The 12,837-nt window shown below is 34.9% G+C and overlaps 1 protein-coding gene across 5 annotated transcripts in view; it reads left to right on the top strand.

Moving 5' to 3' along the window:
- Positions 1-12,837, top strand: part of LOC122809153 — a 1,026,347-nt gene that overhangs the window by 725,952 nt on the left and 287,558 nt on the right. For all 5 annotated transcript variants that reach the window (XM_044080437.1, XM_044080436.1, XM_044080435.1 and 2 more), the window contains one exon: positions 1,121-1,153. In XM_044080437.1, the coding sequence (XP_043936372.1) occupies positions 1,121-1,153 (33 nt within the window). The remainder of the gene's footprint in view (positions 1-1,120; positions 1,154-12,837) is intronic.

Genomic DNA, 12,837 nt, shown 5'->3' with positions numbered 1-12,837 from the left:
ATAGGCTGGGCTATTATTTAAATGCAAGGGAAGTTTTCAATCCAATATGTCATGATTACAATTGCAGATTGCCATGGCATTATTTTTGTTCACCCTGACATTTTCTCAAAGGGATTTCTGACTTGCATTTGTAATAAAAATAAATCTTTTGAAAATAAGATGAAAATAAGACTTTATTATAAACTGTCCAGTGTGCATACCCTCTTATTTTCTTCTAGACTCCCAGCAGCAATCAATAAGTTCAACTGCAAATGTAATATGTGTATCTACTCATGAGATACAGGATTCATTTCTACGCACTATATTAGCTAATTAAAGTGCAGCTTGCTCTGTTTGAGTCTTCTTAACACTACAAATGTTATTCCAGAAGGTGAGTTTGCCTCACTTGTTTCCACATATTATGGAGCAACCTTCTAAATATTCCGTGATACTGCCAAAACATCAAAATGATGGACAACCAATCAGAAAGGGATAAATCAATATTTCCATGAGGAAAGAGATCTTAATTTCAGCAATATGTCCATCAAGAGCATATACAGCTGTCTTGGTTCTCAGAATGATTTTACTGGGTAGAAATGTCTGTTCAAAGAACATTATTCTTTCCATTCTATCAAATGTGATTTTACAAAGCAGATGATGGCACAAAGCTTTAACCAGAAGACTGTACAAGAAAAGGATAGTGCACTGAAATGTGAGGAGTGGATACAGCTTTACTAGTGCAGTGACTATGAAGCGTGATACCCTTAACATCAGGCCTTGATACAGATATACGTATACATGTTTTCACCAATTATTTTAGTTTTGTACTAAATTACCTGATTTGGGGGATCACTGAGCTACTTTATGCTTAGGAAAAAGGTACATGATGATGAGAAAGTAAGCTATGTGTGGATAATTAAAGCAATACCTTTCAGCTTTGAATTTATATAATGCATTCTGTTTGCTAAAAAATTCACTAACACAAAAAAACTGAAACTTCCACATTTAATATTTATTTTTCTGTCATAAAAACATTCATATTGTTGTCATGCAATACTCTTGGTTAATATCATATTGCTAACATTCTTCTATTGCGGCTGTATTCCCATTTTCGTAATGTTTGTTGTGATTGTATTTTTAGGCTCAAATACTGATGGTTCAGCTGAAGAAACAGGTATCTTTTTAAATTTATCTGAAATTTATCATACATTTTGTACATGTTTAGGTCTCAGAGGCAACATTAATTCTTATATCCTCAAAGTAGTGACAAAGTACCTCTCAACTGTTTACATTTTCTCAGAATATCTGGAATTTTACTTCATATTTCTCGTCTGTTTTTCATAAAATTTATTGTTTTCTGACAAATCATTGAGAACTGAAGTCACTGATTAATGACATATGGTTAAGCTTCAGACTTAAATACTTCACAAAATGCATAACACAAATTCTATGAGCAATATTTAAAATCTATCTCGTTTTTGGGCCATTGACCCCCATTATTTTTGGCTTTTTCCAATGAGGTTGAGTATTGCTACTCATAACAATGGCATGCTTTCCCTGTATGTTATGACAAAACTGCATATGATTGATATCTGCCATTTGTAACCTATAACAGACATAGTGCAGATGCTGTATCTTTTTGTGTCTTTCTTGTTATGCAGAAACTGTACTTGGAATTAACACCTAATTTAAGTATAACCTGATATACACAGGTACCATCATAATGTCATAAAATCATTGAAGTAAGGTTGTAAGATTGACAGCATTAATGCTGTACACTGGACCTCATCAGTGCATTTTAAAGCTCTCAGAATGCAGAAGGTGAGCTTGCCTCACTTGTTTTCACATACCTAGAGATTCTGGTGAGCGTTTTAATTAATTTTATTTATTTATTTTTGTGGGGGGGGGGTCTTGGATTTAAACACACACTGTTGATATTCATTAGAAAAACCACCAAGTCCAAACCTCAGAAATTAGTGAACCGGACCAACGAAAATGTTCCAATAACAGCCACTTTATTTCGAACTTCAAAATCACAGTCTTAAAGCGTGCAAAATACTCATACACTTTTCGTCGCCTCCAAAATATCGCAACTTCCTCAGAAGACAAAGTACTGTTGTTAATAGTACATTTAAATACCAAATCTGCAGGCAATTAAGGACTGGTTAATTAATTATGAAGAAAATTTTTTTAACCATTTCCTATCACCAGTATGGATTCCTTCTGTTCCAATCTATTTAATGCAAATCCAGTACATGCCGCCATAAATTACCAACATTAAACATAGTCATAAAAATAGTAAAAATAATGATAACAGTAATAAACACTGAATAACATTAGCAATAAAAATTCATTAGAGTCTTTAAAATCTTTAAAATCTTTAAACAGTTTTGAACATTCAACTACCAAGGGGAAATATTAACATGCTGTCAATATTATTGTACGACAACTTAAACCTAGTCGTTCAAAATGTGGTTCATTTAAAGCATCAGCTAACAATCGAATTGCTCAACCAACTAATAGCAATATACACTTAGTAAGCCTAAATATTTTTCTAACTACACAGCGCAAAATCGAAACTATACCAAAAATTATTATAAAACATTAAATATACTATAAATATTAATTTAAAATTAATATTAATAGAAACTCTTTTAAAAGTGTGTAATAACCGAGACCTAGTTAAGTAATACTTACTACCTTTACAATATTACTAAACTATATTATTTTATTTTATTTTCAGTTAATTCTTTCTAAAACTTATAACATTAGATTATAATATTTCAAGCCTAATTTAGAATAATTTAATGAGAATAATTTAATGGGAATAGTTAGTTTATTGTAATAAATTAAGTAAATTTATTATAAGAAATTAAGTTACATTTTATTTAATATATATAACAATTATTTAAACAATAAACTAACACTACCACCTATATCTACCATTAATTATTACCTTTCCAAATTTTTTTAACCTTAAAATACATTTTATTGATGTCATCTCATTTAAACCAGGTGGTTGATTGGCATTTGTTGTCAATTGCCAAATTCATTTTTCCTCTCAAGTTTTAATGGTTCATAGGGACATCTACAATCTAATATAACTTGGTCAATTACCTTAAACTTAAAACTGTGCCCTTCATTTAAGTGACAATGTCTAGCGAGGGCATTATCCAATTTGGTTCTATTGATACTGTAAATATGTTCATATATTCTCTCATGTAGTTTCCTATCTGTTTTTTCTATATAAAAGGCTAAACATTTTTCACATTTTGCCATATACACAACTTGTCGGCTACTACAATTAAATTTTTCTCCTATTTTATAAGTTTTGTTTCTTATTATAAAAGTGTTGCCTTCTTCAACATATTTACAGTAGTTACACATATTACATTTGGTCATGCCTCCGTTGAATCTTACATTTGGCTTTTTACGTTGTAAAATTTCTTTAAAATTCTATTTTCTTCTGTAGACTAATTTCGGTTTATCAGGCAACAGATCCCTAAACCCATTATCTGAAGTCAGGAGGTGCCAGTTTTTATTCAAAATATTTTTGATGTCAAATGCATCCAAATTGAAGCAAGTAATAAAACTACAAGTAAAACCTGGTCTTGTTTCTCTCCTTACTACATCTACTTGTTCAGCATTATCTATTACTATTGATCCTAATATTGGGGAATAAATCCCTTCCCACCGTTTATTTTTTACTTCTGTGGCTATATTAATAATAAATTCCATCGGGTAACCCCTCTGCACAAAAAACTTCTCAAGAAGTTTACATTCATCCAGAAAATCAGTATCAACCGTAATCATCCTTGCCACTCTAACGTGCTGGCCTTTTACCACTGCCTTTTTCTGGGCCAGTGGGTGACTACTAGAGAAATGAAGGAACGTATTGGAATACGTCTCCTTCCTATATATAGTAGCTACATATCTCTCGTTTACATAGTCTTTCTTCAAATTGACATCAAGATAACTAATATTATCTCTACTATAATTCGATGTAAACTGTAAAAAATCAGTGCTACAATTGAAGGTAGACAAAAGCTTATCCAACCCTTCAACATTAGTCTCGACCACCATAAAAATATCGTCGAGAAATCTCGTATAAAAGGTAATTTTCTCTTTATTTCCTTCATTCTCTAAAATGGTGGACCTTTCCCATCTTGCCATTACTAAATTCGCAATACTGGCACCGCATGGGGACCCCATAGCGACTCCGATCTTTTGGTGATAAATTTCTTTATTAAATAGAATGAAGTTATAAGAAAGAACTGTGTCAATCAGTTCTGCTATAAGCTGTATTTCATCAAGGGGTGCACCTAAAAGCCTCATCATATCACTTACCCATTCAATTGCCTTATTGTGAGGGATGCAGGAATACAAATCCTTAACATCTATTGTGACTAACAATCCTGTAGTTGAAAACTGTAAATTATTCATAGATCTAAGGAAGGACCATGAATCCTTTGAAATTTGTTTCTCTAACTTAATATATTTCTGAAGTGTCTTATCTATCACTTTGGCGCATGTATAAGTCATACTCCCTCTACCATCGACCAAAGGTCTCATAGGTGGATCTTCCAAATTTTTATGCACCTTGGGGATACCAAATAGGACAGGTGTCCTGACCTGTGCTTGTTGTAAAAAATTATACAGGACATTATCGATCCTACTTTCTATGAATAATTCCTCGAAAAATGATTTAATTCTCCTTGCTGCAGTATTCATCTCATTTAAGGATGACCTTGCATAAGTATCACTTTCTAGGATAGCTAACATCCTATCCTCATAGTCACTACTAAACATTATTGCTAAACCCCCTCCCTTATCGGGTTTCATAACCCAAACTGGAGCTTGTTTTAATAGATTCAACAGGTCTCTCTCATCTTTTGTTAGATTATACTTATACTTGTTTTTACATTCCTTCAAATTTCTTAAATCTACTTCCATAATCTTTTCGAATAGAAGTAGTGCAGGGTGAAGGGGGGGGGGTTATATACACTTGAAACAAGGAAGTCAGATCTTTCATTAAGGTTCTCACCCATCAAGAATAATAAATTCAACTTCCTTGTAAACAGCTTTAAATCAATCAAGGTATGAGCAACATTAAGTGTAGAACTTGGGACAAAGGTATACCCTTTACTCAATAAAGCCACAGTATCTTCACAGATTTCTAAACTTGTGTAGTTATAAATTTTAAAATCTACTTCAGCATTTGTTATAACTATACACTTTTGTTGATTATGTCCATTTGACGATATACTATCGTCAATTTTTACCATTTCCTCCTCTTGTTCTTCTGATTCCTCTTGTTCTGGTAGTTGGGTCTCGAGGCTGAGCCCCGAAAATTTTGGTTCCCAAACCTTCCAGAATTATTATTATGTTGGACCTGTCCATCAGAATTATTTTCATTTGTGGTGTTTCTCAATTGAGCCAGTCTTTCACTCCTTCTGACGTCATTGTCATTATTAAAAGTTTGTACAGGTCGAGGTGGAAGTGGAACATGAAATTCAGTCTGTTGTGCTACTGGGCCTGTTCTCTGGTCAACCTGGGTTTCATTTTCTGACCCACTACTCTGTTCATTAACTGGCATATTAATAGGGCGGGGAGGGCGCGGATATGCCTTCCCTTCCCCATATTCTCTTAAGTCTCTGTCAATTTTCTTATTTTTAGTGCCATTCATCTTTTTAATATGATCATCAATGCTTAAAAAACAACGGTCATAGTCATACTGATATCTATTAAACTGGATGTCATTTTTAATAGAGTTGTCAATAGCCTCCAATTCAGTTAAAAGATTGTCCACCATCTCTTGATAAAAGGTACAAAACAATTCCAGTAATTCAAGTCCATGTCTGTCAAAGAGAGTCACAAGAGCAGTATGAAACTGCGAGCCTTCAATTAGCCCTGAAGGAAATTGCCAATGCCTAAGACCCTTAGGGACTATCTTCAGTCTTATGCATTCACGAAAATAGGCAATTTCCAGTTGTAACTTACGAGTTTTTAGCAGTTTACTGTCAAAAATATTTAACTTTTCATTTAAATCATTATTTACCTCTATTTCCGTTTGTTGGACACCATTCCTTTGCAAATTGTTAAAGTTAAAACCTCTGTGCAGCCATGTTGTTAACGGTTCGCGAACTATAGCTCCCCGATTGCTAGTTCGCTCTCCTTCGCGCTGTGTACTTGTTGCTACATTATCCTGGCTACTTGGTAGCCCCCCTTGGGTTTCGTTCACATTATTATTCATATTAAGTCCTGAATTAACCATAACGGCAAGACGCCCAACTTCCCTCTCCACCATTCGGTTCCCTGGAGTTACTACTGTAGTGGGCGATCTATTGACGTCATCAAGTCGCTGAGAAAGCCGGTCGACTTTCTGTGTTAATAACTCTATGAGGGCTGTAAGATTACCATCGCCCTCATCTCTTTGTGAAGTGGATGCGGAAACGTTTTCAACGTTCGGTTCCAATAACAAACAATCAAAAAAACCACCAAGTCCAAACCTCAGAAATTAGTGAACCGGACCAACGAAAATGTTCCAATAACAGCCACTTTATTTCGAACTTCAAAATCACAGTCTTAAAGCGTGCAAAATACTCATACACTTTTCGTCGCCTCCAAAATATCGCAACTTCCTCAGAAGACAAAGTACTGTTGTTAATAGTACATTTAAATACCAAATCTGCAGGCAATTAAGGACTGGTTAATTAATTATGAAGAACATTTTTTTAACCATTTCCTATCACCAGTATGGATTCCTTCTGTTCCAATCTATTTCATGCAAATCCAGTACATGCCGCCATAAATTACCAACATTAAACATAGTCATAAAAATAGTAAAAATAATGATAACAGTAATAAACATTGAATAACATTAGCAATAAAAATTCATTAGAGTCTTTAAAATCTTTAAAATCTTTAAACAGTTTTGAACATTCAACTACCAAGGGGAAATATTAACATGCTGTCAATATTATTGTATGACAACTTAAACCTAGTCGTTCAAAATGTGGTTCATTTAAAGCATCAGCTAACAATCGAATTGCTCAACCAACTAATAGAAATATACACTTAGTAAGCCTAAATATTTTTCTAACTACACAGCGCAAAATCGAAACTATACCAAAAATTATTATAAAACATTAAATATACTATAAATATTAATTTAAAATTAATATTAATAGAAACTCTTTTAAAAGTGTGTAATAACTGAGACCTAGTTAAGTAATACTTACTACCTTTACAATATTACTAAACTATATTATTTTATTTTATTTTAACCTGATATACACAGGTACCATCATAATGTCATAAAATCATTGAAGTAAGGTTGTAAGATTGACAGCATTAATGCTGTACACTGGACCTCACCAGTGCATTTTAAAGCTCTCAGAATGCAGAAGGTGAGCTTGCCTCACTTGTTTCCACATACCTAGAGATTCTGGTGAGCGTTTTAATTAATTTTATTTATTTATTTTTGTGGGGGGGGGGGTCTTGGATTTAAACACACACTGTTGATATTCATTAGAAGGTGGCAGCCCACTTACAAATCGAGCTAATGAAAAACTCTGTTATTTTCTACTGTATAAAAAAATTCAAAGTAGTCACTTTGTTTACCTGTAAGCTTCTGGACAGCAGTAGAGGAACCATCAATTTGGGAACACTAGAGCTTGCTTAATGATATCTCTAATTATTATGGACCTGCACTTATACAAGGCCCAATGTTCTGCATAACCACCAGATTTATAAGATTTGCGTTTTTTTCTTTGCTTATGAGTGACAGACATTGGTACATTTTCCATGAGTTGGGGGAGGTAAAAGTTGCCTCAATACTGTTATGATGCTTTAATAATAAACTTCTTGTACCTATAGGGAGCAGTTCATGAACTGCAGCAAGTAAGTTGTGCTTATGTCTAAGAATTTTAGGCTGGAAAATAGTTCTGTTGAAGTAAACAGGAATGGATCATTAACTTGTGAGTGTTCTCATAGCAGCTACAAGAGATGTACATTCTGGAGATAATTAGTTATGTCTGCATTTTTAAAGAGGAATTAGACTCACTCAATACTTTAAAAATAAGACAGAAAAACATAAATTATCTTGTCTACAGACTATACCAGTGTAGTTGTACAATTCTTGGGAAAGGACAGGGGGAGTGATGCTCAAATAGTATTTGATCATGATAGAATGCCCTCCAGGACATATTATAAAACTGGAAAAATGTGATGTTCAAAAGAGGAAGGAGATCTGCAGGAAGTTTCCCCTACAGATTGCTACTCCTTTAAGCATCAGGTAGGTTGACTCACCTTCTGCCTTGCTGGCATGCTATATAGCAGCACCTTCTTTGCGTACACGAGGGCTGTGCCATGTTCACCAATCAGCATCTCAGTTTCCCTTTTGCTTCTTTTTTTTGATAACTGCTCTGTGATGCCTGCATTGAACAGATAGTTGTGGACTATATCTTCTGGCTACATGTCTTTGTTGACTTCTAAGTGAATTGTTAAGTGTCCAAACCCTATTGAATCTATTTCATATCATCCCATCTTGCAGGGATTCACTGCCTCAGAAAAAAAAACAAATTTTGTTTTTAGCCTGTTTATATTTTGACTGTACCATATTAGATAAGAACAATAGAATTGAATATTCTGTATTAATTTACCAACATTTTTTGAAACCATTCTTCTACTTCCAATGCTATCCTTGCAGAAAAGACTGTAAAGTAAAATCTTATATTGAACAGGTATGTTCTAGCTTCTGCAAGTCCAATAAATTATTTGGCAAATCTGCTTGACCAAAAATTCCAAACCAGTATAACTGAATGCACCACTATCTCCTCTACAAGTCTCTATGGATTCTGACATTACTGTCAAATATCAGCATCAGCATGAAGTGGAAATCTCATCTTCTCATAACAACAACCCACATGCTGGTGAATTGTGTTTGCTAGATACCTTGGCCATGTGGGAGCACAGTAATAAAATAATAAATTCCCACTATTGAGCAAGTGAGTCTGTTGTCATCTTCTTTATATGTATATTTCTTGCAGAACAGTTTCTCAGCAAAAAAGTCAAGATAAGATTTTAGATCAAGGACTGAATGAAAAAAAAATCTGATAATGTTTGGCCTGTAAAATAATGCTAGGCTGGTAATGGATACATACAAGTAAGGATGAATAAATAAATTAATAAATAAAATTCAATTGTAAATTTTAAGACTTGTTGGCCTCTGTAATGGCATAATGTTTAATTTAAGGTATGAAATTTTTGAAAGCTACTAGGCAATGCCAATCCAGCAACATGTGAATGTAAACCACATAACAGATAATGCCAGTGGCAAATCAAACTGTTACTGTTACCATAATTACAATTGTCTTTACCAAACATTTTAATTCATGGAATGTCTTAACTATCAGCAGAGGAGTTAAAATCCTTACCCTTTGGCCCTGTTCAGTTTGCTGTTGATTACATATCATTTTAATGCCTGAAAAAATGTTAGTGTAATCCTCTTCCTTATACTGAGTTATCAGTTTATCATTGACCTTAGTTTCCAGAGCTCAGCTTTCACTCCACTACTTGTGTGCCTTTGTTGAAGACTCAGTATTTCCGTCATGATGGTGCTGCATCTTACTTTCTTCAGCTTCATTCTTTTCCAACACCTTTTGTGCTCCCTCAGCTGCTTCAAGGCATTTTTTTCCTGCTCTAATATAATTCTAGCTGGATGTTGAAATCATTCAGTAATGGACTGTGCTGCTTTGCTGCATGCTGAGGGCTCATTGGCACTGCTAAGCTTTCCTCAGTTTCACTGGACTGAGTCTTAACTACATCCAAAGCAGCTACTGTGTTATATTTGATCATATGACAGAAATAACTCATTTTTCTTTGCATGTTTTAGTTATCTGTGACACTGGCATTTTTTAATATTCCATGGAGCTCTATTTGCCTATTTCCTAATTTATTTGAATAAAAAATAAAACAACAGTGTGAAGGTATATTACTGTGTATTTACATTGTGGCTGCAATGGTACACCAAACATTCTGGTGAAAAAAGCTGTTTTAAAGGCTATAATTGTCTAGTATATAATATCCCACCATTGCCACCAAACTATGAATATAAGTCCCATCTGTTGCTACCAAATGTCATGTAATGAACGCAGTCTCTTGAAACACACTTCTGTAAGCCAGTTATTAGAAGTTGGGGGACTGGCCTTAAGGGCATCCCACTGCCTTGAGTAATAGTCAGCAGTTGCCATGTCCAAATAAGCTTTACATTGTATTGCTGTAAATCAGAGTTGTAAACCTGGGCTCCCCAGGACTTCACTCCCCTTACACTGAGACCAGTGCCTTCCAGTGCACTCTTACTAATACTAATTCAAACTTGTCCAAAATTATTTTTGCAAGCAAATACACACAGAAAATATAACCCAGAAGAGGTCACATGATAACTATCAAGTAGAAAAAAAACAAGTATCCCAAGCCTTTCAATGCAAATAGAATTCAATGCGGTATCACTTTCTCTCTTATACACATGAACACACATCTTAAAGCATTGGCAAATCTGGCACATTTGTCTGGGAATAAAGGAGTCCCCTGGTTAGTGACCATTTCTTTAGGCAGCTTTACCCTAGATAATAATAAGATTAACTCCCTATCTCTAGCTTTACATTAATTTTATTTAGTGAGATAGCTTTAGGGAACTTAAATGTACAGCTCAGAATAACTAAAACTTACTGAAACCAATTGCTGGTTTGTACCAATGGCAGAAGAATGTTCATAGTAATATAAACACAATGAAAAATCTTAAAACCAAAAATAATAAAATCAGTAAGCCTGCCGCCAACAAACCTGTAAATTGATTTATTCAAAAGGAAAACTGAGCATTTTCATCTTCACATTTAGAAAATACTTTATCAGAGTGAAGTCTGGTGAAACATAATGCATTAAATACACACAACCCACCGATGGGAGGCACAGTGATGTAATTAATTGGTTAAGCATATTAAATCAGATTAAATCACTGCACTCCAAGACCACAGTAAAAACAGGAAAACAGATGTGTCAACCCAAACAGCAAGCAGGATAGTTCACTAAGATGCTAAATGTATTGCAGTATAAAAAATGTATAAAATATACATAAATAAAATGTATAAATAGTATGGTAAACATATACATGAATAAATATGAATGACTGAACTATAGCAGCCTTCATTTTAAAACACTAGAAAAAAATTACTTACGTTTCTTAATATATAACAGAACTGTAGTGTTCTTCCATGTTGTTTCCTGACGGTGCTCTTTGACGATGTACTGTACATGCATATGGTCTCATATGTACTTCTCGATCTTTTATTTTGAAAAATGTGAATATGTGTGCATTGTCTGAAAGAAAGAAAGTCAAACTGAAATACCTGTCATTATTTAGTGACTTTATTCCACAGTGATTTGTAGGAAAAAAAAATTATGAGGATCAACGTCACTAAATGATGACATGCATTTCATTTAGGATTTTATTCTACAAAGAAATAACCTTGTTGCCTAATGGGAAAGATTAGCAGAGACAATAAATCCCATAAAATGTTTTGCAACCAAATTTAATTTTAGATTATTATTTAATTCGGGGAATAATGTTGTTTATTGTTCTAGTCATTCAGTAAACCCGAGTTCCTATAGATTCATAGGTTGGTCCTAGGCTATCGGCCTTAAGGCCTATACAAGCCTAGCCATAACAATTCCCTGGCTATTTCTTTCCAGAATATTTACTTCCCTGGTCCCCTGTCTAGCAGGGTGACTGATGTGATCCCCGGGGTGAATTTCCTATCTCCCATCCAATTGTCAAGGTTCCTTTTGAAGAGGGCCAAAGAGGCGTTCTGCTTGACATGTATGGGCAGTCTATTCCAGAGTATGGGAAGTATCTGAGTCAGGAACCTATCCCTCCAGCATGTTTTGTTCATTGTGATGACCAGGTTTAGAGCCCTGGAGTGTGTGGCTCTGAGGGACTGGGATTTTTTTAAGTGTAGCATGTCCAATAGCTCTGGTTTGACATGACCTTGTATGTTAAGCAGAGATCGCCTCTAAGTAGACGATATGCGACAGATTATAGCTGGAATTTTTTTAGATGGTCAGGATAGGGCATCTGCTTTAGGCCTGTGATTCTTTTAGTGAGGTATTTCTGCGGCCTTTCCAGCTGTTGCAGATGTCTTGTGAGGTACATACCAAAAGGGGCATTGTACTTTATAATGGGTCTAATGAGGGATGAGTACAGTGGGACAATGACCTCCTTTTTTCTGGATGAAAAGCTCTTAATGATGAGGTGTGCCACTTAGAAGGATTTCCTGACTGTTTTGGTGATGTGGTTATCGAAGATGAGACTACTGTCCACTTGTGTCCCTAAGTCTCTTATCACACTTTCAGTGTTTAGTGTACTGCAACTTATGTGGTAATTCATGGGTACATGTTTTTTCCCAAAGGGGATAACTATACAGTTCTTGGCATTGAGCTTGAGCCCATGGCACTGGCACTAAGCATCTGTCTCTGTAAGGCTCTTTTGTAGAATATCCACATCATTTGGGGATTCAGTAATGGCTCCCAGTTTGCAGTCATCTGCGAACTTTGTTAGCCAGAGTCCCTTAGTGTTGGCCTGTACTTCAGAGAAGTAGATGCCAAACAAGAGCGGCCCCAGGACTGAACCCTGACATACTCCACTTGTCACTTGTCTGGAGCTGTATTTGGAGTCGGCTACTTTTACAGTGTGGGTTCTGTCAGTAAGCCAGTTGGAAACCCATCGAGTGATGTAGGGATTAATGCCCAGCTTAATAAGTTTATCTATGATTCCAGAGTGGGGGATGGTGTCAAAGGCCT

Source organism: Protopterus annectens, chromosome 8.part0 (assembly GCF_019279795.1).
Source record: "Protopterus annectens isolate FY-2018-M chromosome 8.part0, PAN1.0, whole genome shotgun sequence".
In the NCBI taxonomy this organism is placed as follows: Eukaryota; Metazoa; Chordata; order Ceratodontiformes; family Protopteridae; genus Protopterus; species Protopterus annectens.
Note: the sequence above shows the minus strand (reverse complement) of the source record. Positions and strands in the feature narration are given on the sequence as shown.